Source organism: Myxine glutinosa, chromosome 6, assembly GCF_964187855.1.
Source record: "Myxine glutinosa chromosome 6, kmMyxGlut1.1, whole genome shotgun sequence".
Classification (NCBI taxonomy): domain Eukaryota; kingdom Metazoa; phylum Chordata; class Myxini; order Myxiniformes; family Myxinidae; genus Myxine; species Myxine glutinosa.
In genome coordinates, this window is record NC_136266.1 from 117299492 (window position 1) to 117324791 (window position 25300).

The following is a 25300-nucleotide window of genomic DNA, read 5'->3' on the forward strand; positions in this document are numbered from 1 at the left end:
GAAGGAAGTAGAGGACGGGGAAGACCGAGAAAGACTTGGCTAAAGATGGTGGAAGAAGAAATGCGGGCAAGGGGGTTAACAAGGAGAGATGCAGAAAATAGGGCAAAATGGAGAAGATTGTCATGGGGACCGCAAGGCTAACCCCCGCTCTAGCAGGGAAAATTGCCTTAAAATGCATGTTGTTGTTGTTGTTATGAATCGATAATAATTATGTGATTAATCAATTAATTGATTCATCAAAAATATTGCTTTTGCCAAAGCACGTTCTAACTATTGTACCCAAATTTCAGCTTCCTCACTCGAAGGATGGCTGGGATATCGCACGGACAAACAAACAAACAAGCAAGAAAAGAAGAAAAAGTAAGAAACCGGAGTGAAAACTGAGTATTCCCTTTCAACACTCATCATCGCCGGGTACCGAAGATGTCATGCAGCGCCTGGAGATGGAATAGGAAAGGAGTGGTGTACAAAAATCTATAATAATAAAAAGCAGTGTGTGTCGTCCGTCCGTCCATCCGCCGTCTCCTCCATAACTCCAAAACCATGAAACCTAGCAGCCCCAAACTTTGCATGCATACACCTGGACCTCCAACAGATTGCAATGATGAAAACTGGGTGTTTGGGTATATTACAACACCCTTTTTGAAGGTGCACATAAGATTTACGAGGTGCACACAAGAAAAAAACCCCGAAAAGCCTTACCAATATGGCGGCCCGCCATCTTAGTCAGCCCACTGCCACTTGCTGGGTTCTTAAGCCGCCATTTTGTTTCCGCCTATTCAAATGTGCCTTGCCTTGGAAAGACGATTGATAATTATCATTACATACTTGAAGCACATCATAAAAATCTGGATTCGGATATGAGGATTGGATCCTCTAGACTAAATAAATGTCCAAATCTAGAGTGAAATCTGACAAAATTTACCATACCCTCCATATTTACCACCCTCCTTCCTTTCTCTCTCTCCTCCTCCATGCTCCTCCCCTTCCTCGCTCCCAACTCATCCTTGCCCCCCTCCCTCTCTCCCTCGTTCCCCCGCCACTCTCCTCCCCCCACTCCCTCCATGCTCTCCTCCCCCCCTCCCTCCATGCTCTCCTCCTCCTCCCCATCTTCATATTCCCGTCAGGATGCGACTCAGCGTTACCCGGAAACGCCGGGTACTTTTGCTAGTTAATCTATATATGTATGATTCAGATATTTATAATCCATTAATATAATACATTTCGTCGATTGATAATATACATTTCCGATTTTTCCGATATAATACATTTCCGATTATAATCGGAAAAATGGGCAATTCTCCACTCTCCCCCCTGTAATATAAGGCAATAAAAATGCCTTATTTATATGGTCAGGATCCTAAGTGTCCCCAACAGAGAGCCCTCTGGATGAAGGTCTGTCTAGGAGGGAATTTTAAAAAACGTTCAAATGCAAAATATATTGAATAAAATAATGGAGGATGATGTATGCTCGTGGGCGCACGTCGCTCAGTCCGATTCAAGACTGCGAATGGATAACGGAAATGTAACTGAATCCTGGGTAATTGTGATGGGAAGTCAAGTCAAACCAGGCCCGTTTTGATCGCCTGGACTCACATGTCTCATTTGTGCATTACATATCTGTCAGTTCACTGTAACTTAAAGTCAGGATGTTAAACTTTCAAACTTTCATCATTTGTTCTTTCATGGGCATCGGTATAAGTCTAGAAATCTTGCAGACGAAAGACCTCCCATCCCTCTCTTCTCCCAACGTTTGCCTAACACATCCTCTTTCCTCATTCCTCTCCAATTACAATTTTCTCATCCCAACTACCTTTACTATTTCTCTCAATCCTTCCTCAAACCACCCCTCTTCCTGATCCTTTCTTTTTGCGATTTACATTTCTTAAATCAATATGGAACCCTAACCTGCACCTTTGGCATATGCAACACATAGATACCCCCTTAAAATATATTTTTTAGCAGATGACATGAATGGTCGGAGCAGATGAGCTATCTGCAATTTCAAAAACACAGGAGTGCTTGCAGTGGTCACAGACTCACCCAGGTGATGGGCCACCCGTGGCCAAATTGTACACTTGGCGTGGATTAAGGAGGTATTGAAACTTCCGCAGTATTCTTGTGATGTAACACAGCAAACAAAAACAAAACCAATTAAACTTTACTTATCATGTGAAATGATGTTCAAATTATTATCGATCTTTGGGTCAAGGACTTCAGGAAATTAATTTAAGTTCACAAGGTTTCAATTTGTACCTTTGCCTCATCACCAGCAGGTGCTAATAACAACCTCACTTATCAGCAGCAAAACAGTAATAACAACAAAGTATTATTCAGAGTATTTTGTCATGCTCTGCATTTTAGCAGTTCATACAGTATAAAGCTGTATACAGTATAAAGGGGACCAAAAAACAACAACAACCACGGTTCCCGAAAAAGGCCAACCCCGCTTTGCGGGGGAAAAATGGCCTCTATCGGTGGTTTTATACAGTATAAAGCATTTAGGATAAGCAATCGAGCACAGTTTCCCATCCTGTACTGGAAGTGCTGCTGATGCAGTCCCCCCTGTTCCAAGTAACTGGAACTCATTTTGCCAAACTTGGAAGGATGATAGGCTGAATCAATCCACCTGGTGCTATTTAATGGAACGACAGGGGCTCAAACTCAAGTTCCTAAGATATTAACCTTTAAGCAGGCATCAGTATTTTTAGGGCTCCGAAATCAAAGCCATAGGTGGGCCTGGAATATGGTGCATCACTGTACTGTCCTGCAGTACTCAATATTATTTTTGCCAGAATTATTTAATTACCTCACACATGAAACGCACAGGAGAGTTAAGCAATTGGTTCACTCTGTCAACAGACATCAGTCTAGAATTGAGAAGCTAGTTAATTTCAATTAAATTACATATTTAAACAATGTAAACACAAATTGGAATATGATTCAGACCACGAAACTGCAGTTTGGCAGTACTTTGGCTCTGAATTCGGTAAATTCAACCGAATCTCATACCGAGCAAGATTTCACGCAGAGGAGTAGAGTTATTATGTGAGTCGGTCTGCCTGCCTGGCAGTCATTATTAAACAAGACCGATAGTCTTGAGGCGGAAGAAAAGAGGAATGAAGGAGTGAAGGTGGGCAGAGAGTCTTGATTTTGGCAGTTTAACGACAAGATGGTTGCTGGCAGATCTTGTGTGACCTGTAGGAATATTTGGGGGACAGAGTACAGAGAGAGCTGAGGGGGCAAGGCCGGAGAGGAGTCGGTAGAATAGAGAAAAACCACCAACCTGCCTGTGGTGAGTGAGTGAAAGGCCCTCGGAGTTAGCTTCATCATGGGAGATTCCAATGATTCTGAAACCTTTGGTTTCAACAGCGTGAAGCCGAGCTAGGTGTGTGGCAGGACCACCACGCCAGAGGGAAGAACAGTATTCCATTGACCTGCGGATGAAAGCCGTGTATGTGGTGAGGAGCTCAGGTGTGCCAAGGAAGGACTTCGCACGACGGAGGATGCCCAGTCGGTGACTGGCTTTGGAGGCCAGCTTGGAAATGTGGTTTTCCCAGGAAAGATATGGCAGATAGTGAGACCCAAAAGCTTGAGTGACAGAACTTCTTGGAGAGGATTATTCAGAAAGTAGATGGGAGGGTTGTCCAGTCGGTCTTTTCGGAGAGACATAGTAAGAGTGTGAGATTTGTCAGGATTGAAAGACATGTTCCACTTATTTGACAAGTCTGTGATTTTGTCCAGGTCTGCAGAGAGTGAGGAGGCTGCAGACTGTCGATCTGAGAGATGAGGAATGGAGCGGCAGAGAGTGGAGTCATCAGCAGAGAGATAGAGAGGATTTTCCAGAGAGTCGGAGAGATCATTGATGAAGACCAGAAAAGCACAGGGCCCAGAACATTGCCTTGGGGGACTCCAGCCTGAACAGGAAGGGGGAGATGAGAGAAACCCATTCAGGGCCACACGTTGACTACGACCAGAGAGGAAGTCCGCAAGCCATGCGTGGAGATTTCCATGGATACAATAGGAGGAGAGTTTGGTGAGCAGAGCGGGGTGCCAGACCATATTGAAGGCACGCGATATGTCAAGGGAGACAGCTCTGATTTCCTGATTGGCATTGAGGACCTCCATCCATTGTTGAGACAGCAGAAGCAGCATGTCCAGAGTAGAATGACCTGGTCTGAATCCATATTGATGATCGGAGATCAAGCCAATGGAGAAGAGGACGGATTTGATGTCCAAAGCAACGATGGATTCCATGACTTTGCTGATATTTGGGGGCAGGCTGATTGGTCTATAGTGGCAAGGATCTGTTTTTGCACATTTTTTGTGTAAAGCGATAATGTTTGCTGATTTCCAAGATGATGGCAGATGACCTTGAGCAAAAGAAAGGGTGAAGAGAACAGAGAGAGGGTGAGATAGAGTGGCAGAGCAGGATTTTAGGACTCATGGGCTGATGCTGTCTGGTCCAGTTGCAGAATCAGAGTCGAGGTTTGACAAGAACTTCTCCACCTTGTCAAGAGAGAAGGACACAGAGTCCAGGAGCAGCTGGGTTAGACTGGGTAAGTTGGGTACAGAGAGAGATGGGTTTGGGACACAAGATTTTGAGGCAAACACAGAGTTGAGGCATTCGGCTTTGTCACATGCGGTGTCAACTATGTAGCCATTTGAGGTAACGGAGGGAAGTGGAGGGGGACCAAACACCAGAAACAGATTTGACCAGACGCCACCAGGATTTGGAGGAAGGAGACAGGTTTGAGAGTTCATTCTTGAGTGTGGAGAGATAGTGCTTCCTGGCACTCCTGAGGGTAGACACACACTTGTTCCGAGCTTGGTGGAAGGAACTGAAATTGCTTTCAGTTGGATTAGCCTTCCAAGAGGCAAAGGCAAGTTGTTTCAGGGCAACTGCCTCACCGCAAGATTCAGAAAATTCTTCAGAAACCTCCTCGTTGCTCTGGGTAACGCTCATGACTGGGCACCCCATAGCCCAGACTTGAACCCATTGGACTACTAGATCTGGGGGGCTGCCAAGGGCTCTGTCTATGTCAACTGCCCTGCCACACTGGATGATCTGAAGCAGGAGGTGTCAAGCTACCTCCAGGCAGTGCCACATGAGACCTACAGGAAAGTTGGGCATAACTTTGTTGTCAGGATCATTGCCTGTCTGAACCGCTGAGGGTCACACATCGAGAACGTCAATTACAATAATTTTGCGTAAATGCCAATTTCAGACCATGGGCTCTCACTAACTCTAGCAGTGACTTACTGCAATATCGATCTGTGATAGATAATACCATGTCATAAGCTTTCAATAAATGTTTGGTTCACGTTCCTTCGGTTTCTGTTTCTTTGTAAATAAACGTTTAAAGTTGTATCTCTTTTTAAACACCCTGCACATACATACATACATACATACAAACATACATACATACATACATGCATACATGCATACATACATGCATGTATGCATACATGCATACATGCATTCATGCATACATGCATACATACATGCATGCATACATACATGCATACATAGATCGGACGGACAGACAAATGCTGTTACAGATGGCATTGCCCGACAGGCCACGCCGTAAAAATCATTCCAAACAGGAAACTTACTGTTTTATGGATGTCATAAAGGACACAAACAATAGGCGCGCAAGAATAACTAGTTGACCGTGTTAAATGAGGTGGTGCAAAAGACACTGTATCAACGGTGGTAAACTCCTGAAGAGGTTTTTCTCCTGCAGCCTTTAAAGCTTTTATTTTATTTCAATTTAGTCATACATATTTGAACACTGCAGAATACAAATCATCTGGTTGGCACTTCCAAAAACCTTCAATTTAGCATTACTTGGACAAAATATTACTTCATTTTATAATTTTGAAGTTTTCATCTTGACCAATCAAATGTGTTGCTCACGCTCTCAGCATTGAGGAATATCGAGGTTCAAACAAAATCGCCGCTCATAAAAAATACAGATCATGTTTAGAAAGGCAAAGCAAGAGTTGTAAAGAACCTTCCCATGTCATTTTTCTAATGACTGTGCAGGGTATGATGTTATATGAACTCTCTAGTTTCAACAAGTACAAAAAGTTTTAATTAAAACAAAAGCCGCGTCGATGTTACACAATGCCTAGATGCAGCTGTGCCTATAACGTCGATGTTATAGGCACAGGACATTCCTATTGATTCGATTACTTGATGTTATTTTTGTGCAAAGTGAAAATATATCTCGGCAATTTCCCGTGTGTGGCGACGAATTTTTAATATATCTCGGCATTTTCCCATCTGTTATTTCAGGCGGTGTATGACTGACCATGCCGCGATTTAAAAAAATATATCTCGGCAATTTCCCGTGTGTGGCGACACGTGAACGAAGCTATGCTCCTCTCTCCACATTATTGTGACGACGTATAAATTAAATATTTCATCGTGACGATTGTCATCAAATGGACGAATTTTTAATATATCTCGGCATTTTCCCGTCTGTTATTTCGGGCGGTGTATGACTGACCATGCCGCGATTTAAACAAAATATATATATCTCGGCATTTTCCCGTCTGTTATTTCGGGCGGTGTATGACTGACCATGCTGCGATTAAAAAAAAAAAAAATCTCAATGGACTTGAAGTTACAGGCGAATTCATTTCGTTCTATAAAGGGCAACTTTCATCGGATTTTCTTCCCGTTTTTTTTCAATCGAGTCTAAAACTATGTTAGCGACTGTGAAAAATGAAATGATATATCGAATTTGATTTGAAATAAAACTGTGTGAGAGAGGAAGACACCACGGGCCTACAAAACAGGCCTCAAAGCTATGCGAGTTAATAAAATGGTGGATATTTGTTTATATGAAGCCTCTCCCAAAATGGGTGGAGCTATGGTTCCCAGAATGGGTGGAGCTTTGAGGTTTTGTCTTCTCTGCAAGAACAAGAAGAAGAAGAAGAACAACAACAACAACAACAGCAGAGGGCACTCTATTAGCAGCGTCTGCGACACGGCTAAAAAGACACAAAGTGGTGGAAACGGAGTGAAGCACAAGCCTTTATAGGACGTCAGCCATACCTGTCTCCTTGTTTCCCACCACTTTTTGGGTTCACGAAGACCAGCAAAGGGTGAGTCCCTGGGACAGGAGTGATCTGAGGTGGACACATGAAGGTGAGATGCCAATGATGGCTCAGAGGTCACTTACTTACTGTATTGTGACCATATTTATTTATTAAACCATGTAGTGCCTTTCCAGACGTTTTACTAAAGTTGTCTATGTAAAAAATATCTCAGCAATTCTAATGAAATTGATCAACAATCTTGCTACGTATCAATGTTTCTTGTGAAGCAGAGAGTAGAGTTAGGTGGGAATGAAGAAGCCTTCACAGCACCGAAACACACATGTCTTCCTTCTCTAAAAACTTCAAAATTATTTTCCCTGAACTCAGGAAATAGCGTGGTTGGTCAGGGAACGTTTTTGGCCCAAACATTTCACGAACCGGCTGGTCAGGCTTGACGTTCAACTGAAGGTGATCTGAGCAAAAATTTGCAATTTGCTCATGGTGACATAGATAACTCACCCCTTAATCTTTTTGAAGGACACTGGGAAAATTTACATCCACTGACAGATGGGACACCAGGCTTAACATCCTTCCGATGGATGATGTATTTTGTGATGCAAATCCCCATCTGTGAAGCACCAGTTCAAGAGTTTACAGTCAGGTCAGGAATTCAAACCTGCACTAGGCAGCTCAAAGGTAAGTGTGACACCTCTGCAATATCATATCTGACTCATCCCTTTACAATTATACAGTATATTCAATTTAATCTAAAGGTAACGATTAAAACACAGTGTCGTCGTGATAATTCCCTGATGATGCACCTCCAAAACCAGCCACCTGCTGGGCATCCTTCATCGTGAAAGGCCTTTCCTTGCCCAATCTGAACTTTTGACAACCAACAGGTCTTCATTTACAGTTTGATGGAGTACTGCCCTCCCCTTTGGGCTGGCGTCCCTTTCTCACACCTTGTCCTTCTTGATGGAATTGAAAGCAGGGCCCTCAAAATCATTGCGATCCCCCACGACAAAGTTCAGTATCGAGGCCTCTTGCTTTCACTTTGCTGGCAGGTTGGAGGCCTCTCTATATTATACGGCCTCCTTTTAGTTATTGGACCCTCTGTCGTCTCTTGGCTCTGTCCCTCCCAGGTTTCTGCCAGGTGCACACGGGTCTGCTGGTAACCCACTTCTTGTAAAACTCTAAAAATCCAAACTCACTGCTCACCTCCTCTCATTTATTCCTCTTTTCTCTCATCTGTGGAACCAACTTCCCCATTATTCCCTGCAGGTTTTCAGGACAACCATTCACTACTACCTCAGGGCATCTGCCATCCATACTCATGACCTCTTCTACCCCAAATGACTGCATTCCCAGGCACTCCCTTTTCCCAGGTTATTGTGGTTTTTCCTTCTCTCCCTCACCTCTGTTCATTTGTTGGTTGTCGGTTGGTTTGTTCCTTTTCTGTTTCCTCCCCACCTTCCCCTTCCTCTTCTTACCACGTTTCAGCTTGTGTGCAGCTTCTTCACCCCCACGTGTCCTTCTCCCTCTGCCCTTGGTCTCACTCTCACTTCTACTCTGCTGTTGGTGTTTCCCCCTTTCCATTTTGTTTCTTTCCATTCTGCTCGAGCTCTTCCATGAGCCTCGATCATCTATAATAATAATAATAATAATAATAATAATAATAAAGGAGTCTTGTATAGCCCCATCAAGCAGAGTAAACGACCCTCATGGCGCTTTACATTATCATGCGAACGCAAACACACCGCACACACATTCACACACATACACACACAGACACACCTTCACTCTTGCCCTATTCCTCTCCCTCCCCATTCAAAACCCACAGATGTGTACTCCCCCTCCTCATCCCCTCCCTCCCCCGCACATGTACACAGACATACGATCTATATGAAATAAGTAATTCAAAATTAACTAGAACGGCACTTGGAAGAGCGCATACCTCCACCAGGCTGAATAGTTTATATTTTGCATCCCACTGAGAGGCCGGATCTGGATTCGGACCTGAACCAAAATCTAATCGCCTTGTTCTCGTCACCTAACCAACTCATCCACCTAGTTTAGTCATAACTCGTCCACGACTTTTTAAAATATCATGTTATTGATTTTGGAGATATCCTGCTACATATCGCTTTTCGCCGGATCTCTCAATGGTGAAGAATCACTTTAAAATTAAACAATTATTGTATCCGAATCCATATCCAGATCTTCACCAAAATCTAAATGATTCGTCCTTGTCACAAACACAACCTCTCCAACAAGTATCGTTCAAATCCGTCATTAACTTTTTGAGATAGTGTGCTATATGTCGGTTTTAGCCCTATCTCCCAATGGTGAAGAATCACTGAAAAAATTATACGAAGCGGATCGCGGATCAGGATGTTCACCAAAATTGAACGAATTCTTCATTGTCGCACACCCAACGTCTCCGCGAAGTTTCGTCCAAACCTATCCACAACTTTTGGAGATATCCTGCTATATATCGTTTTGGCCCGATCTTCTAATGGTGAAGAATCATTTAAGAGTTCAATAATTCTCGTATCCGCATTCATATTCAGATGTTCACCCAAATCAAATCGATTCGTTCTTGTCAAATACACAACCTCTCCACCAAGTTTCGTCCAAATCCATCCACAACTTTTTGAGATATCATGCTAAGTATCGTTTTTGGCCCGATCTCCCAATGGTAAAGAATCACTTTTAAAATTCTACTATCCAGATCCGGATCTTCACCAAAATCTAATCATTTTGTCTGTGTCAGATGCACTACCTCTCTGCCAAATTTCGTCCGAATCCATCCACAACTTTTTGAGCTATCTTGTTCACAGACAGACACACACAAACAGACAGGCAAGGGTGAAAACATAACCTCCATCCACCTTTGGTGGCAGAGGTAATAACTGTGAAGCAAACATTTCGTTTACTAGCAACGGTACCCGCCCTATGGGCGGGGCTTCAATTGGGACGCCCAAATGAAAAGGCAAAATATCAGAAATTGAAGGCTTTTTTTATTTTGAACGATTCATATAAACATCCGTTGAATCATATCACACGCTAATCATCAAAATCTAAATAGTACATGGCGCATATTTTGAAAAACGATTGAATTCTGCAAAACGGAAGCGGCCGCCACAGGTCTTTCTCAGTCGCATGTATATGTGTGAAGAGTGCGCGCCGAATCTGTAACACGGAAGCGGCCGCTACATGTCTTTCTCAGTCGCAAGTTTATGTGTGAAGAGTGCGCGCCGAATCTGTAACACAGAAGCGGCCGCTACACCTGTTTCTCAGTCGCTTTGCACATGCTGCTATGTTACTTCGGAGCCGCACGTTTATATAGGAAGAGTTCGTTAGGAGTCAATCTACTCTCTCCGGGCACGTAGAATAAACAGTATTTGTAGAATTTCAACAAAAGCCACATCACTGTTCATATAGGTAAATATTATTCCATCGTGTTTGGAAAAACTGGAAAATTGGAAAACTTGGAAAAACAATATAGCCTATTTTACTCCCAGGGGTCCCAGGAATACCCACCCAAAATATCGTTGCGATCGGTTGAGCCGTTTTTTGCGGTACCTTCGAACGGACGGACGGACATTTGGTGAATTATAGTAAGATACTGAAGGAACTGCGCTCCAACGCGAGTCGAAAGAATTGACGCGACCAAAGACGGAATTCGTCCGAGTTGCTTTATTGAAACAAAACAGCTCAGGTATTCTGACAAGCCCGTTTATCGGGCAGCAATATATATACACATTTATGTCGGGAAGTTTGCCCGGCAAAAGCTATACCGGGCATGCCTGGGTGTCAAGGGCGAGCCTTGGAAAGGCGAGTCTGGACCTGCCCGGGCGTGTTTGGCTGCGGCCTGGCAAGTCGAGGCTGGGCGTGCCCGGGCGCTCTGGGCGAGCCCTGGAAAGGCGATAGCGGGCATTCCCGGACGCTCTGGGCGAGCCCTGGAAAGGCGATAGCGGGCATGCCCGGACGCTCTGGGCGAGCCCTGGAAAGGCGATAGCGGGCATGCCCGGACGCTCTGGGCGAGCCCTGAAAAGGCGATAGCGGGCATGCCCGGACGCTCTGGGCGAGCCCTGGAAAGGCGAGAGCGGGCACGCCCGGGAGAGGCGCGTCTGGCCGTGTTCTGGCCGGTGCAAGGCGATTGTGTGCATCCAGCGGTAACCGCTACACACGCCCCTCCAGAATCGACCTGCACCGGCAGGGTCAATTTAAGGGGGGTCCGGATGACCCAGCCGAAGCGACCCCTGGAGGGTCGTGGGGAGGGGTCCGACTTGGTGGTGGGTGGTCGAGCGGGGGGAACTGTGGACGGGGGGGGCGGCCTTGCCGCGGAGGAAGGGCCAACCGTGGTGGTCGGTCGACGTCCATGTGCGCCGGTTTGAGGCGGTCCACAGAAATCCGGTCCGGCCGGCCGCCAAAGTCGACGATGAAAGACTTGTCTCCCCGTCGCAGGACCCGGAAGGGCCCGTCGTACGGCGGCCGGAGTGGCCCCCGGTGCGCGTCATGACGCACAAAGACGTACTCCGCTGTGCGAAGCGCCGGGGGGACGTAGGATTGGGGGCCACCGTGGCGGGACGTCGGCACGGGGGCAAATCGTCGGGCGGCCTCCTGGAGGTCCGAGCGCTGGCGAGCGGCGGACCAGGGACTGGTAGCGTCGGGCACGAATTCGCCCGGGACGCGGAGCGGCTGGCCGTAGACGAGCTCGGCGGCGGACGCCTGGAGGTCTTCCTTGGGGGCCGTGCGAAGGCCCAAAAGGACCCACGGCAGCCGGTCGGCCCAACCGTCGTCCTGAAGGCCGGCCATGAGTGCGGCCTCCATGGAGCGGTGAAACCGCTCGCACAACCCGTTGGCTTGGGGATGGTAGGCCGTGGTGCGGTGCAGCATGACGCCCAACGAAAGGGCGACCGCGCCCCAAAGCTCAGACGTGAACTGTGGGCCGCGGTCGGACGAGATGTCCGCTGGTGCGCCGAAGCGCGCGACCCGGGTGGCGATGAACGCCTGCGCCACGTCGGCGGTGGTGGTGGAGGCAAGGGGCACAGCCTCCGGCCACCTGGTGGTCCTGTCCACCATGGTGAGCAGGTGGGTGAACCCCCGCGAGGGGGGCAGGGGACCCACCAGGTCCACGTGGACGTGGTCGAAACGCCGTTCAGGCACGGCGAAAGGTGCCAGCGGGGCCTGGGTGTGGCGGTGGACCTTGACCCGCTGGCAGGCCATGCAGGCGTTGGCCCAGTCGCGGATGTTTCGTCGAAGGCCGTGCCAGATGAAACGCGCCGACACCAGCTTCTGAGAAGCTTTCCGGCCCGGGTGAGAAAGGCCGTGGATGGAGGCGAAGATGCAGCGCTGCCAGGAAACGGGCACGATGGGGCGAGGCTGGCCCTGGGAGACGTCGCAGAGCAGGACGGTGCCCGCGAAGGGAATGTCGGCCAGGCGGAGGCCCGTGTCCGCCGCACGGAGTGCCTGCACCGAGGCGTCGGTGGTCTGGTCGGCCGCCATGAGCGCGAAGTCCACGCCGAGGTGGACCGCGTTCGCGCTGGCCCGATAAAGACAGTCGGCCACGGCGTTGTCTTTGCCGGCGACGTGCCGGATGTCCGTGGTGAACTCCGACACGGCGGAGAGGTGGCGCTGCTGGCGGGCCGACCACGGCTCCGTGACCTTAGCCATTGCGTAGACCAACGGCTTGTGGTCGACGAAAGCCGTGAACGGGCGGCCCTCCAGGAGGTGTCGGAAATGGCGAACGGCCAGGAATAGCCCGAGCAGCTCGCGGTCGAACGTGCTGTAGTTTAACTCGTTCGGCCGGAGTTGCCGGCTGAAAAAAGCGAGTGGCTGCCAAACCCCGTCCACCCATTGCTCATGGACGGCGCCCACCGCGTAGTTGGAGGCGTCCGTAGTGAGGGCAATGGGCGCGTTGAGCACCGGGTGAGCCAGCAGCGTTGCGTCGGCGAGGGCCCGTTTGGCGCTGGCGAAGGCCGCGTCCATGGCCGCGGACCAAACAATGTCATGCTTGGCCGGCTTGCCCCGGAGGGCCTCGTAAAGGGGCCGCATGAGCTGAGCAGCGCGGGGCACGAATCGGTGATAAAAATTCACCATGCCGAGGAACTCTTGGAGGGCCTTGATGGAACGGGGACGCGGGAACGTGGTGATGGCCTCGACCTTGGTCGGCAGCGGCACGGCCCCGGTCTTGGTGATGCGGTGGCCCAAAGAGTCAACGGTCGTCGCGCCGAAGTGGCATTTGACCGGGTTGACAATTAAGCCGTGCTCGCTGAGGCGACCGAACAGTGTTCGGAGGTGGAGGAGGTGCTCGGCGCGGGACGTGCTGGCGACGAGGATATCGTCCAGATAGACGAAAAGAAACGGCAGGTCGCGCAGCACGCCGTCCATCAAGCGCTGGAATGCCTGGGCCGCGTTCTTGAGGCCAAACGGCATCCGCAAAAATTCAAACAGGCCGAACGGCGTGATGACGGCCGTCTTCGGGACGTCGGCCGCCCGGACAGGTACCTGGTGGTAGCCCCGTATCAGATCAATTTTCGAAAAGATGACCCGTCCCGCCAAACGGGCGGAAAAGTCCTGAATATGCGGGATCGGGTACCTGTTGGGGGTGGTAGCATCGTTGAGACGGCGGTAGTCGCCACACGGGCGCCATCCACCCCCCGGCTTTGGCACGATGTGCAGTGGCGAGGCCCACGCGCTATCGGAGCGCCGCACGATGCCGAGGTGCTTCAACGCGTCGAACTCGGCCTTCGCCACGGCGAGCTTGGCCGGGTCGAGGCGGCGGGCCCTGGCGTAGACCGGCGGGCCCGTAGTGGGTATGTGGTGCTCGATCCCGTGCCGCACCGCGACGGCCGAAAACGTCGGCCGCGTGAGGGCCGGGAATTCCGCGAGCAGGCGAGCGAACTCGTTCGCTGCCGGGAGGGTGCACGCCAGTTCGGTCGGCGCGGAGCTGCTCATCGTGCACGCCAGGGAGCTGAAGGTCTCGGCGTTGACAAGGCGACGACGTTTGACGTCGACCAGCAGCCCGTGCGCGCAGAGGAAGTCGGCGCCCAGCAAAGCCATGGGGACGCAGGCGGTCACAAAAGTCCATTGAAAACGCTGGCTGCCGAAGCAGAGGGTGACGACCCGTGGGCCGAAAGTGCGTATGGCCGAGCCATTAGCAGCGACCAAAGAGGGGCCGCAAACGGCGTCCCGCCTGTCCTGCTCGGAAGCGGGTATGACGCTCAGTTGGGCGCCGGTGTCACACAGGAAACGCCGCCCAGACGCTTTGTCCCGAATAAACAGCAAGTTGCCCGAGTTGCCGGCGCTCATGGCTGGGAATGAACGCCGGCCCGGCCGTTTCCCGACCTGCCGAAAGTGCACGGGGGCCGGCACGTCCGAGCCTTGTGTCCAAACCTGGCGTGGTAATAACACCACGCACGGTCAGGTGGAGGCCCCGGCCGTCGTGTCGGAAGCGGGCGGTGCGGCGTGGCGGCCGCCAGTTGCACCGGCAGTTCGGCCTCCAACCGCGCAGGGCGCTCGGGCGTCGTGGGTGTCGCCTCGGACGGCGGCGGGCTCCAGGTAACCGCGACGATGTGCTGGCCCGCCGAGGAGATCTTATCGGCTTCCCTGGCGAGGGCGCGGGAATCCGTGATCAACGTGCCAGCCAGGGCGAGGCGTACTGGGTGAGGCAGCTGGCGAAGGAACAGCTCGCGGAACAGAAAATCCGGAGAGTGCTCACCGAGCAACGAGAGCATATAGTCCATGCGTTTTGACGGGCGCGTGTCGCCGAGCTCGGGCAGAGCGAGCAGGCGCCGTGCGTGTGCTGCCGGTGAGAGGGCGAAAGCGTCGAGGAGGAGTGTCTTCAGCGCGTCGTATTTGTCAGCAGCCGGCGGGTGCTGGAGGAGGCTCAAGGCGCGGGCCGCGGTGGCGGAACCGAGCGCCGCCACAACATGGTGGAAGCGGGTGTCGTCCGCGGTGATGCCTCGCAGGGTGAACTGAGAGTCTGCCTGAGCGAACCAAACAGCCGCGTGAGCCTCCCAGAAGGTAGGCAGTTTAAGCGTCACTGCCGTATCCATGTCGGTAGGTCACCAATGAAGGAACTGCGCTCCAACGCGAGTCGAAAGAATTGACGCGACCAAAGACGGAATTCGTCCGAGTTGCTTTATTGAAACAAAACAGCTCAGGTATTCTGACAAGCCCGTTTATCGGGCAGCAATATATATACACATTTATGTCGGGAAGTTTGCCCGGCAAAAGCTATACAGGGCATGCCCGGGTGTCAAGGGCGAGCCTTGGAAAGGCGAGTCTGGACCTGCCCGGGCGTGTTTGGCTGCGGCCTGGCAAGTCGAGGCTGGGCGTGCCCGGGCGCTCTGGGCGAGCCCTGGAAAGGCGATAGCGGGCATGCCCGGACGCTCTGGGCGAGCCCTGGAAAGGCGATAGCGGGCATGCCCGGACGCTCTGGGCGAGCCCTGGAAAGGCGATAGCGGGCATGCCCGGACGCTCTGGGCGAGCCCTGAAAAGGCGATAGCGGGCATGCCCGGACGCTCTGGGCGAGCCCTGGAAAGGCGAGACCGGGCGTGCCCGGGAGGTTCGGGCGTGCCCGGGAACAGTGAGTCCGGGCATGCCCGGGAGAGGCGCGTCTGGCCGTGTTCTGGCCGGTGCAAGGCGATTGTGTGCATCCAGCGGTAACCGCTACAATACCAGGTTTTAAATGATTAGATTAACCTTGAATTATACTATCAAATTAATACAGCTCATCTCAGCACAATAATGAATCATTTTAAATGTTAATTTATCATTTATCTAAGAATTCCACTGATATGATCCGGAGCACTGAGGAAGTTCGTCGATCATTTCCTTGAGAATCTTGATTGTACTTTTTGAGTTGTTCCTCGGAAATGAGAACCAGTTGAATGACTAGGCCAGGGCTGTGCTACGGCTGACCAATCAGTGTGGTTTCCTGCGTGAGATTTTCAAGCAGTAATAGGAAATATTTGACTAACCGTACAGCTGCTGTTTGTGGACATCTATTTTTTACATATGCAAAAATGGTGGGAGTTTTGTACCCTCCCCACACTCAATAAACCCCATCCATGCCCCTTCCCTTCCCTTCATTGACTCCTATTTCTTCCAAACCTCCTTTCCCTTGTATCCCTATTCATCTCACAATTCCCTACACTCCTTTTCTCTCCCATATCCTTTCATTTTCATAGTGGCCAGAGGTAAGTTTCATAGTTCCTCTTTTCCTTTTCTCAGCTTAGCACACCCGCTCCACCACCATATTGCTGTGAGTGCACCGAGTGTGCTCAATCTGAATCTGTGGCTATGCTCGAGTTCCAATGGTTTTTTTCTCCTCGGAATTCATTCTGTATGTGATTGACCTACCTGCTGCTTGAGAATGTTTGTGAGCAAACATCTCATGCATCTTGTCTACAAAAATTGCCTCTGAGCTGTCTCGTCCTGGATTTGTTTCCTCATCACGTTAAATCTAGCTAAAAATGCTGTTACGGTACCAGGCCAGCAAGGAGCTGTTGTATCATGGAATGTTTCGGATGTGGACATAAAACTGGCTGTCGCATTTACATTTAGGTTGTGGGTATTAAAGATTCAACGTCAGCTCTGGAAAAAGAAGGGCAATGTGTCCCGGTATGCTGGCTAAATTTCACGCAAAGAGATTGATATTCTAAAACCCGGATGGATTTCCGTATATGTCCCATATTCATATCAGTTTAAGTTTCCAGAATGCACAATGCGTGATTTGCCTCAATGAACAATTGTTGTAACAAGGCCGAATGCCTCAACTCTGTGTTTGCCTCAAAATCCTTAGTCCCAAACCCATCTCTCTCTGTTCCCACCTTTCCCAGTAGAACCAAACTGCTCCTGGACTCTGTGACCTTCTCTCCTGACAAGGTGGAGGAGTTTTTGTCAAACCTCGACTCTGATTCTGCAACTGGACCAGATGGCATCAGCCCACGGGTCCTAAAATCCTGCTCTGCCGCTCTATCTCACCCTCTCTCTGTCCTTTTCACCCTATCTTTTGCTCAAGGTCATCTGCCAGCATCCTGGAAATCAGCAAACATTACCGCTTTACACAAAAAAGGTGCAAAAACAGATCCTTGCAACTACAGACCAATCAGCCTGCTCCCAATTATCAGCAAAGTCATGGATTCCATCATTGCTTCGGATATGAAATCTTTCCTCTTCTCCAATGGCTTGATCTCTGATCATCAATTTGGTTTCAGACCAGGTCACTCTACTCTGGACATGCTGCTTCTGCTGTCTCAACAATGGATGGAGGTCCTCAATGCCAAACAGGGAATCAGAGCTGTCTCCCTTGACATATCACGTGCCTTCGATACGGTCTGGCACCCAGCTCTGCTCACCAAACTCTCCTCCTATGGTATCCATGGAAATCTCCATGCATGGCTTGCGGACTTCCTCTCTGGTCGTAGTCAACGTGTGGCCCTGAATGGATTTCTCTCATCTCCCCTTCCCGTTCAGGCTGGAGTTCCCCAAGGCAGTGTGCTGGGCCCTGTGCTTTTTCTGGTCTTTATCAATGATCTCTCCGACTCTCTGGAAAATCCTCTGTATCTCTTTGCTGATGACTCCACTCTCTGCCGCTCCATTCCTCTTCCCTCAGATCGGCAGTCTGCAGCCTCCTCACTCTCTGAAGACCTGGACAAAATCACAGACTGGTCAAACATGTGGAACATGTCTTTCAATCCTGACAAATCTCACACTCTTACTATGTCTCTCCGAAAAGATCGACTGGCCAACCCTCCCATCTACTTTCTCAACAATCCTCTCCAAGAAGTTCTGTCGCTCAAGCTTTTGGGTCTCACCATCTGCCATGATCTTTCTTGGGAAAACCACATTTCCAAGCTGGCCTCCAAAGCCAGTCGCCGACTGGGCATCCTCCGTCGTGTGAAGTCCTTCCTAGGCACACCTGAGCTCCTCACCACATACAAGGCTTTCATCCGCAGCTCAATGGAATACTGTTCTCCCCTATGGGCTGGTGCTCCTGCCTCACACCTGGCTCGGTTTCACGCTGTTGAATCCAAAGCTTTCAGAATCATTGGAATCTCCCGCGATGAAGCTATCTCTGAGGGCCTTTCACTCACTCACCGCAGGTAGGTAGGTGGTCTTTCTGTCTTCTACCGACTCCTCTCCGGCCTTGCTCCCCCAGCTCTCTCTGTGCTCTGTCCCCCAAATATTCCTACAGGTCGCACAAGATCTGCCAGCCACCCTCTGATGGTTAAACTGCCGAAATCTCGGCTCTCTGCTCACCTTCACTCTTTCATTCCTCTTTTCTCTTTTCTCCCGCCTCTGGAACAAACTCCCACACTCACTTCAATCACACTCCTCCCTCCAGGTCTTCAAAACAGCTGTTCACCACCATCTCTTATCTTCCCCCATCCAAAACCTTGATCTTTTCTACCCCCACTAATTCACCCCAGATCCACCTTGTTTGAAATTCCAACTTCTTTCCTGGAAGTCTTGGCAGTGTCCATATGTTTTATACCTCTCCCACCCCCCCCCCCCCTTCCCATGCCTCCCCCCCAAAGCCCTCTCCCTCCCACAGTTCTCTCGATGTCTCCATGTCTCTCGGTCCCTGCTCTCAAATGTTGTGTTTGTGTCCTTCCCCCTCTCTCCCCATCTTGTCTACCGCTCCCGATGTTATTTGTTTTGTGTGTCTGTTTGTCTTTCTGTGTGATTAATGTTCGCTCTTTCACGAGCCTCGATCTTGTATACAAAAAAAAAAAAAGAAAAAAAAAAAAGGCCTTTCCTTACACATATTCATCACATCAGTAGGGATATTCGAATAGGAAAGTCACATTGTTATTCTTCTCAATATTATTATTCCCAATTTTTTTTCCATCATCAGCAGCATGAAAATTGTTAATGGAAGTCACAAAATTAGGTCCTCAGATAGATAGTGGTCTCAAGTTGATCCGAAAGATATTCGTTATTGACCTTAACCTTTACACAATGTACTTTCAGGTATTACTCTGCAGTTTGCATTCTGAAGAACTCGTTATTGTCCTTAAGACAATAATCTCCAATTAGAATTGTTCCCGGTATTCTTATATTATATTTCCAGCAAAAAAGGAAGACCAAATGTTGCAACGATATAATAGATAGATTTTGGGTTCACAGAGGTCTATAAAGGCAATAACCTATTTGCTAATTATATCCGCTATTTAGAACCTCAAGCTCTCTTCATGTTGAAATAACTAAAGCAGGATTTTAACCTGCAACCCTTTCGAATGATACAGTATAACCGGACACCTTGCGTTTCCTAGTTCAGTAGAAAAAGTTAATTTTCAATATAAATTGTGACTAATGGAAGTGTAACAAAGACAAAACTCCCTGTGGTGTTACATATTGTTACGTTTATGGGGCTAGGTAAGAGAATACAGTAGGAAAGGTAGAATTGTATAGAAATAGTATGGACCGTGTGGGAGCATTTCGATGTACTAAGTAGGGGAAATGTAGCTTAATGTGGTGTCTCAATGTTCATCATACCTGAGGGATGATGATTTGTTAATTAGCAGTAGGGTTTAAGCTTAATTTGCCCTGTGCGTGAAACCCTCTGTGGACATTCCTAATGTTTTTGTCAACACAGCCGGCCAAGTATGACATCACCGGCCAAGTTATGCACGCTTCCTGGACATGATACAGCAAAGACCCGCCCAAGAGAGGTGGAGCGACCGTGATGTGGTGGGTGTGGGAACAGGACCGGCAGGCCACGCCCTCTGAGTGACGCTTCCGGATGATGTGGGTGGAGCGCCGGGTGAGCTCGAAGAAGCTTCACGATTGGTTCTCGCCGGAGAAGAAACTTCGCGATTGGTTCTCGCCAGAGAAGAAGCTTCGCGATTGGTTCTCGCTGGAGAAGAGGCTTGGCGATTGGTTCTCGCCAGAGATGAGGCTTGGCAATTGGTTCTCAGCAGGGAAAAGAAAGAAGCGGTTGGTTTTTGCTTGAGCAAGAAGCGGGGCCAATTTTGAGTATTGAGATAGAGTGGGTTTCTGTGAGAATCGAGAGGGAGCTTGGAATGTTGGGCTCTTTGGGGGTGCTGGAGGCCACGCTGTCTTTTCCGAAGTGGAGGAGAAACAAAGAGGGCCGCTTTCACAACTCACCTCATCCCCAGGAGCCCACAACGCCTTCGATGCGTGGCATTTGACGTCACCATTTTACCAAGTTTCCCACTCTGGTGGCTTCAGACAGCACCTCTGCCAACCTCACCAACAGAACCCATTTTGGGGCCGGAGAAAACAGCTAAGTTCCGGAGAGGGAGCTTTTATTTTATTACTTTACCCCGGTGTTCATATTTGTATCTGTGCGAGAGGATCTTCGAAATAGAATTTAGTTACCTCAACATTTATTTTAGTCTGCGCCTCATTTTATTATCAATCATCAGCAGGACTTTGCCAGAGGAGGCAGGGGCTGGGGTAGGGGGTGAGGAGGGGGGGGGGGGGAGGCTTTGACAGGCCCCTCCGTTTTGGGGGAGGGGGAGGAAGGGAAGGAGGAAAATATTTCCCGTGCAAAGAGTGCTTCATAACCTCAGTGTTGCACAGGTAAAAAAGGAAATTGTAATACCCTCTGCGACCATCACCAGGTGGCGCTACATGGTACACATTCACATAGAGAATTTACACCCCTCTCCCGGTCACCCAAACCCCTGAATGAGCTATAAAAGCGTTTATAGCTGGAGTAACTGGCGTTGCTCAAGCAAAAAAGAAACATTAACATATTTGGAATGAGGGCAGATACAATGGAAAAGCAATTACATCCAAATCAAAATCCATCACAAACGTCAAATCATCATTTTACCCTTTTGTTGAATATATGCTGGTGAATGTGCCATTGATCATGTGTCTGAGTTAAGTATGATGACGTTCAGGAAGAAGAAGAAGCCTAAACAAAAACTTCGACCACTTCCGGGTTTGTTTTATTATTTGTGTTCAAATGCCTGGTGATCGTTTTGTATTTATTTATGCGAAAGTGTACTTGTATAAAGCTGTCATTAATCAAAACGGCTTAGGCACTATCGAGCGATTTGTTTTTAAAATCCCCAAAAAACGAACTTTTTTTTTCTCAAAAATATATTCTTTTTTTGCCTAAAACACTCCCAGGCACTCAGTGATGAACCTCTGAAAGTTTAACGAAGATCCATTAACGAATAACAAGTATGTACAGACACACAGACACACACACAGACAGACCAACAGCTCTCTTAAATAGTAGATAACCGCCATATTTGGGAGGTCGTCTCGGGAATTAAGGCTGGTTCGGCTCCTCCGTCCAAGGCTGGTGTTCACTAGCTATGGACGCGACAATATGTTTGATCCACGATGGTATGAAAGATGATCGTCTCATTAAATGATTCTTTGTTAATTACCAAATGGTAATTCAGACCTTACCAATTTTATTTAATTGCAAATGGAATCTCAAATGGCTCCGTGCATTCGGCGAGCTCATTTAGCCAAAAGGTTATCATAAAGCAACCAGTGCGTCACACAACTACCGGAACCACAACTATTGGGGACGCCCCTTCGTGGTGGGTGTACCCCCCAACGCAAGTTAGGGAGCAAAGCTTCCCATTCTTCCCTGCTGCCCAGATTTGTCAGGGCAGCGCGGTCACAGTCAGAGAGCCGATTGGTCCCCATGGAACGACCCTTACCCTTTTATCTCTCTGTCTCTCTAACTTCGTCATGGCCCTGACTTCGTGAAGGCAGGGGTACACCATCCTGGAAGTGGGAGATATCTGGGCCGCTCCTAGAAGATCGATAGGCTATCTTTGTGATGTGGGCTTGTTCGAGAGAACTGTCCGGGGCTATACAACAACAACAACAACAACAACAACAACAACAACAACAACTACTGGAACCATGCTACACATGTCAATGACATATCAGCTGAAAAGTGCGTAATGTAACACGAAAAACTTGGCCATAGAATTATAAACAAGGTCAAGGTATTCTGATACATAAGATTTTCTTTGCAAATAAAATAAATAAATACAAAACGAGACCTTTAATGGCATCATCGTATTTATGTTTAAAGTCAAATTTTATTTGAGTAATGTTTCACTCAGAAACTGACAGGTTATAAGTGCAAACAAAATATACCCGATTTGTGCATTACGATGGTCTCTGGTCTCTTCGTATGACATTTTATGGTTCTATGCATCCTTTGATGAAACTATGGAAAGAAAAATGCCACAAAAGAAGGTCACATAATGGCTCTTGAAATGACAATTGTCCTACACACCTGTAGTCCATGACCCTCCAGTGTAATCGAGTTGACTCGCTGTATACCCTCCCTTTCGTGACGCAGCTGCTGATGTGGTGATTCACTCTCCATCCTCTGCAGGTTGCTCTTCCTGTCCTAAGCAGTGTGAAAAATGACAGGCAAATATCTTAACGAACATCAGACGTGGACTATTGAGATTGTCATACACCACACAAGAAACACAAGCATTTTAAGATTCAGAACCTTCCAGGAATTTTGCCATTTCCAGTAAAATTAATAAATTCTGAGTGTGTTGCGACGTGCTCCTCAAAGGTCAATGATTGCAAGTACATACTCCAATTATTTTATATCCATGATGTTTTTTATGACGCAAGTGTCGCTGTATCCCATAAAGGGATTATTGAAGAGTGCAAATGGAGAGGGAGAGAGAGAGAGAGAGGTGGCGGGGGGGGGGGGGGGGGCGAGTCACAGCCAGTGCATTGTAAAAGGTGTTTTTATTATTCACTAAAACATCTGTGATGTCATAATATAGGGCAGAATTGCAGGAACTGTAAATCTTGCCCATTAGTCAACCTAAACAAGAGGATATATATGTATATACACAGAGGGAGCTGCAGATGGAAGGAATGTTGAGTTGGAACTTGGAGACGGCGTGAAGCTGGAAGGTGTGAAAACATTTTGTTACCTCGGAGACATGCTGAATGGAGAAGGTGGATCAGACTCGGCAACGGTTGCAAGAGTGAGATGTGCATGGAAGAAGTTTCGGGAACTGAGTGGTGTGCTGATGAGGAGGGGAGAGTCGTTGAAGCTGAAGGGAAAGGTGTATGCTGCATGTGTGAGAAGTGTTATGATTTATGGGAGCGAGACATGGGTAATGAAAGTAGAGCAGCAACGAAGGCTGGAAAGCGTGGAAATGCGAATGGTTCCGTGGATGTGTGGAGTATCGTTGAAAGAGAGGAAGACAAATGATGAATTGCGAAAGATGATGGGAATAGAGCCTGTGATGGATGCTGTGAAGAGGAACAGGTTGAGATGGTTTGGTCATGTGTTGAGGAAGGATGAAAGTGACTGGTTGAGAAGAGTGATGGAAATGAATGTAGAAGGAAGTAGAGGACGGAGAAGACCGAGAAAGACTTGGCTAAAGATGGTGGAAGAAGAAATGCGGGCAAGGGGGTAACAAGGAGAGATGCAGAAAATAGGGCGAAATGGAGAAGATTGTCATGGGGACCGCAAGGCCATCCCACGCTCTAGCAGGGAAAATGGCCTTAAAATGCATGTTGTTGTTGTTTGTTGCATATACATACACATATACAGTCACGTGAAAAAGTAAGTACACCCCATGTAAAGTTTGGACTTTTTCAACATATTTCAACATACAGCTATTTGATCTTCATTTCAACAATATTGATAGATAAAGGTGATATAATATAACAAATACCATGAAACATTTACATTTTGTAGTCCATTGTATCATTTAAATAAACATAAATGCAAATTTCGCATGTGGAAAAAGTAAGTACACCCTTGGCTCTGATAGGTGGTATTGCCCCCTTTGGTAGAAACAACGTCAAGTAGGCATTTCTTATAACTGTCTACCAGTCTCTGACATCGACTGGGAGAAATTTTTGCCCACTCCTCCATGCCGAATTATTTCAGCTGTGCGATGTTTGAGGGGTTTCTTGCATGCACAGCTCGTTTCAAATCCCCCCACAACATCCCGATGGGATTTAGATCCGGGCTTTGACTTGGCCATTCCAGAACCCTCCATTTCTTTCTTTTCAGCCATTCCTTGGTGGATTTACTGGTATGTTTAGGGTCATTGTCATGTTGCAAGGTCCACCTTCGGTTGAGCTTCAACTATCCGACAGATGGCCTCACATTATCCTCAAGCACCCTCTGGTACAATGAAGAATTCATAATGGATTCAATGATGGTGAGCTGCCCAGGCCCTGATGCAGCAAAGCTGCCCCAAACCATAATATTTCCACCACCATTCTTTGCAGTTGATATCAGGTTCTTGTGGTCAAATGCTTTGTTTGGTTTTCGCCAAACATGTCTTCTGGTACTGTGGCCAAATAGCTCTACCTTTGACTCATCTGTCCAGAGCACATTGTTCCAGAAGTGCTGGTCTTTGCCCAGGTGTTCCTCGGCAAATTTTAGTCTTGCCCTGATGTTCTTTCTGGACAGCAAAGGTTTCCTCCTGGCACACCTCCCATGCAGATCAAATTTGTGCAGCCTCTTTCTAATGGTAGACTCGTGCACTTTGACATCAACAGTGGCAAGAGCTACCTGTAGTGATGACATTCTGGGGTTCTTGGAGACTTCTTTCAGCATCTTGCGGTCTGCCCTCGGGCTGAACTTGCTGGGGCGGCCTGGCCTGAACAAGTTGGGAGTTGTTTGGAATCTTCTCCACTTGTCGATGATCTTCGAGACAGTCGAATGATTGATTTCAAATTGTTTGGAGATCTTTTTAAATCCCTTCCCAGACTCGTAGGCATCTATAACCTTCTTTCTGAAGGCCTCAGAGAGCTCTTTTGATCTAGGCGTGGTGACGCCGCACACTTCAACAACAAAGAGCAAACCAAACTAAATGTCTGAGGTTTAAATAAGACATGTTCCTCCAAGATCCTCTCCAACGATGTTCTAATCACTTGCACCTGAGCTGGTGCACCTGATTCTAATTTTAGGTATTTGAAGTAGTGATAAATGTCGGGGTGTACTTACTTTTTCCACATATGAAATTTGCATTTATTTTTATTTAAATTGTACAATGGACTACAAAATGTAAATGTTTCATGATATTTGTTATATTATATCACCTTTATCTATCAATATTGTTGAAATGAAGATCAAATAGCTGTATGTTGAAATATGTTGAAAAAGTCAAAACTTTACATGGGGTGTACTTACTTTTTCACGTGACTGTATATATACTAGCCGAAAGCACCCGGCGTTGCCCAGGTTCTTTTTGAATGAATTTGCTACTATAATTCAGCTTTTACTCGC

The 25300-nt window shown here is 48.1% G+C and overlaps 1 protein-coding gene across 3 annotated transcripts in view; it reads right to left on the bottom strand.

Annotated features, from left to right (window-relative positions):
- Positions 1–25300, bottom strand: part of LOC137430230 (diacylglycerol kinase beta-like) — a 414122-nt gene that overhangs the window by 168012 nt on the left and 220810 nt on the right. For all 3 annotated transcript variants that reach the window (XM_068120933.2, XM_068120932.2, XM_078780433.1), the window contains 3 exons: positions 22313–22429; positions 7067–7140; positions 2044–2118 (listed from right to left, as the gene is read on the bottom strand). In XM_068120933.2, the coding sequence (XP_067977034.2) occupies positions 2044–2118; positions 7067–7140; positions 22313–22429 (266 nt within the window). The remainder of the gene's footprint in view (positions 1–2043; positions 2119–7066; positions 7141–22312; positions 22430–25300) is intronic.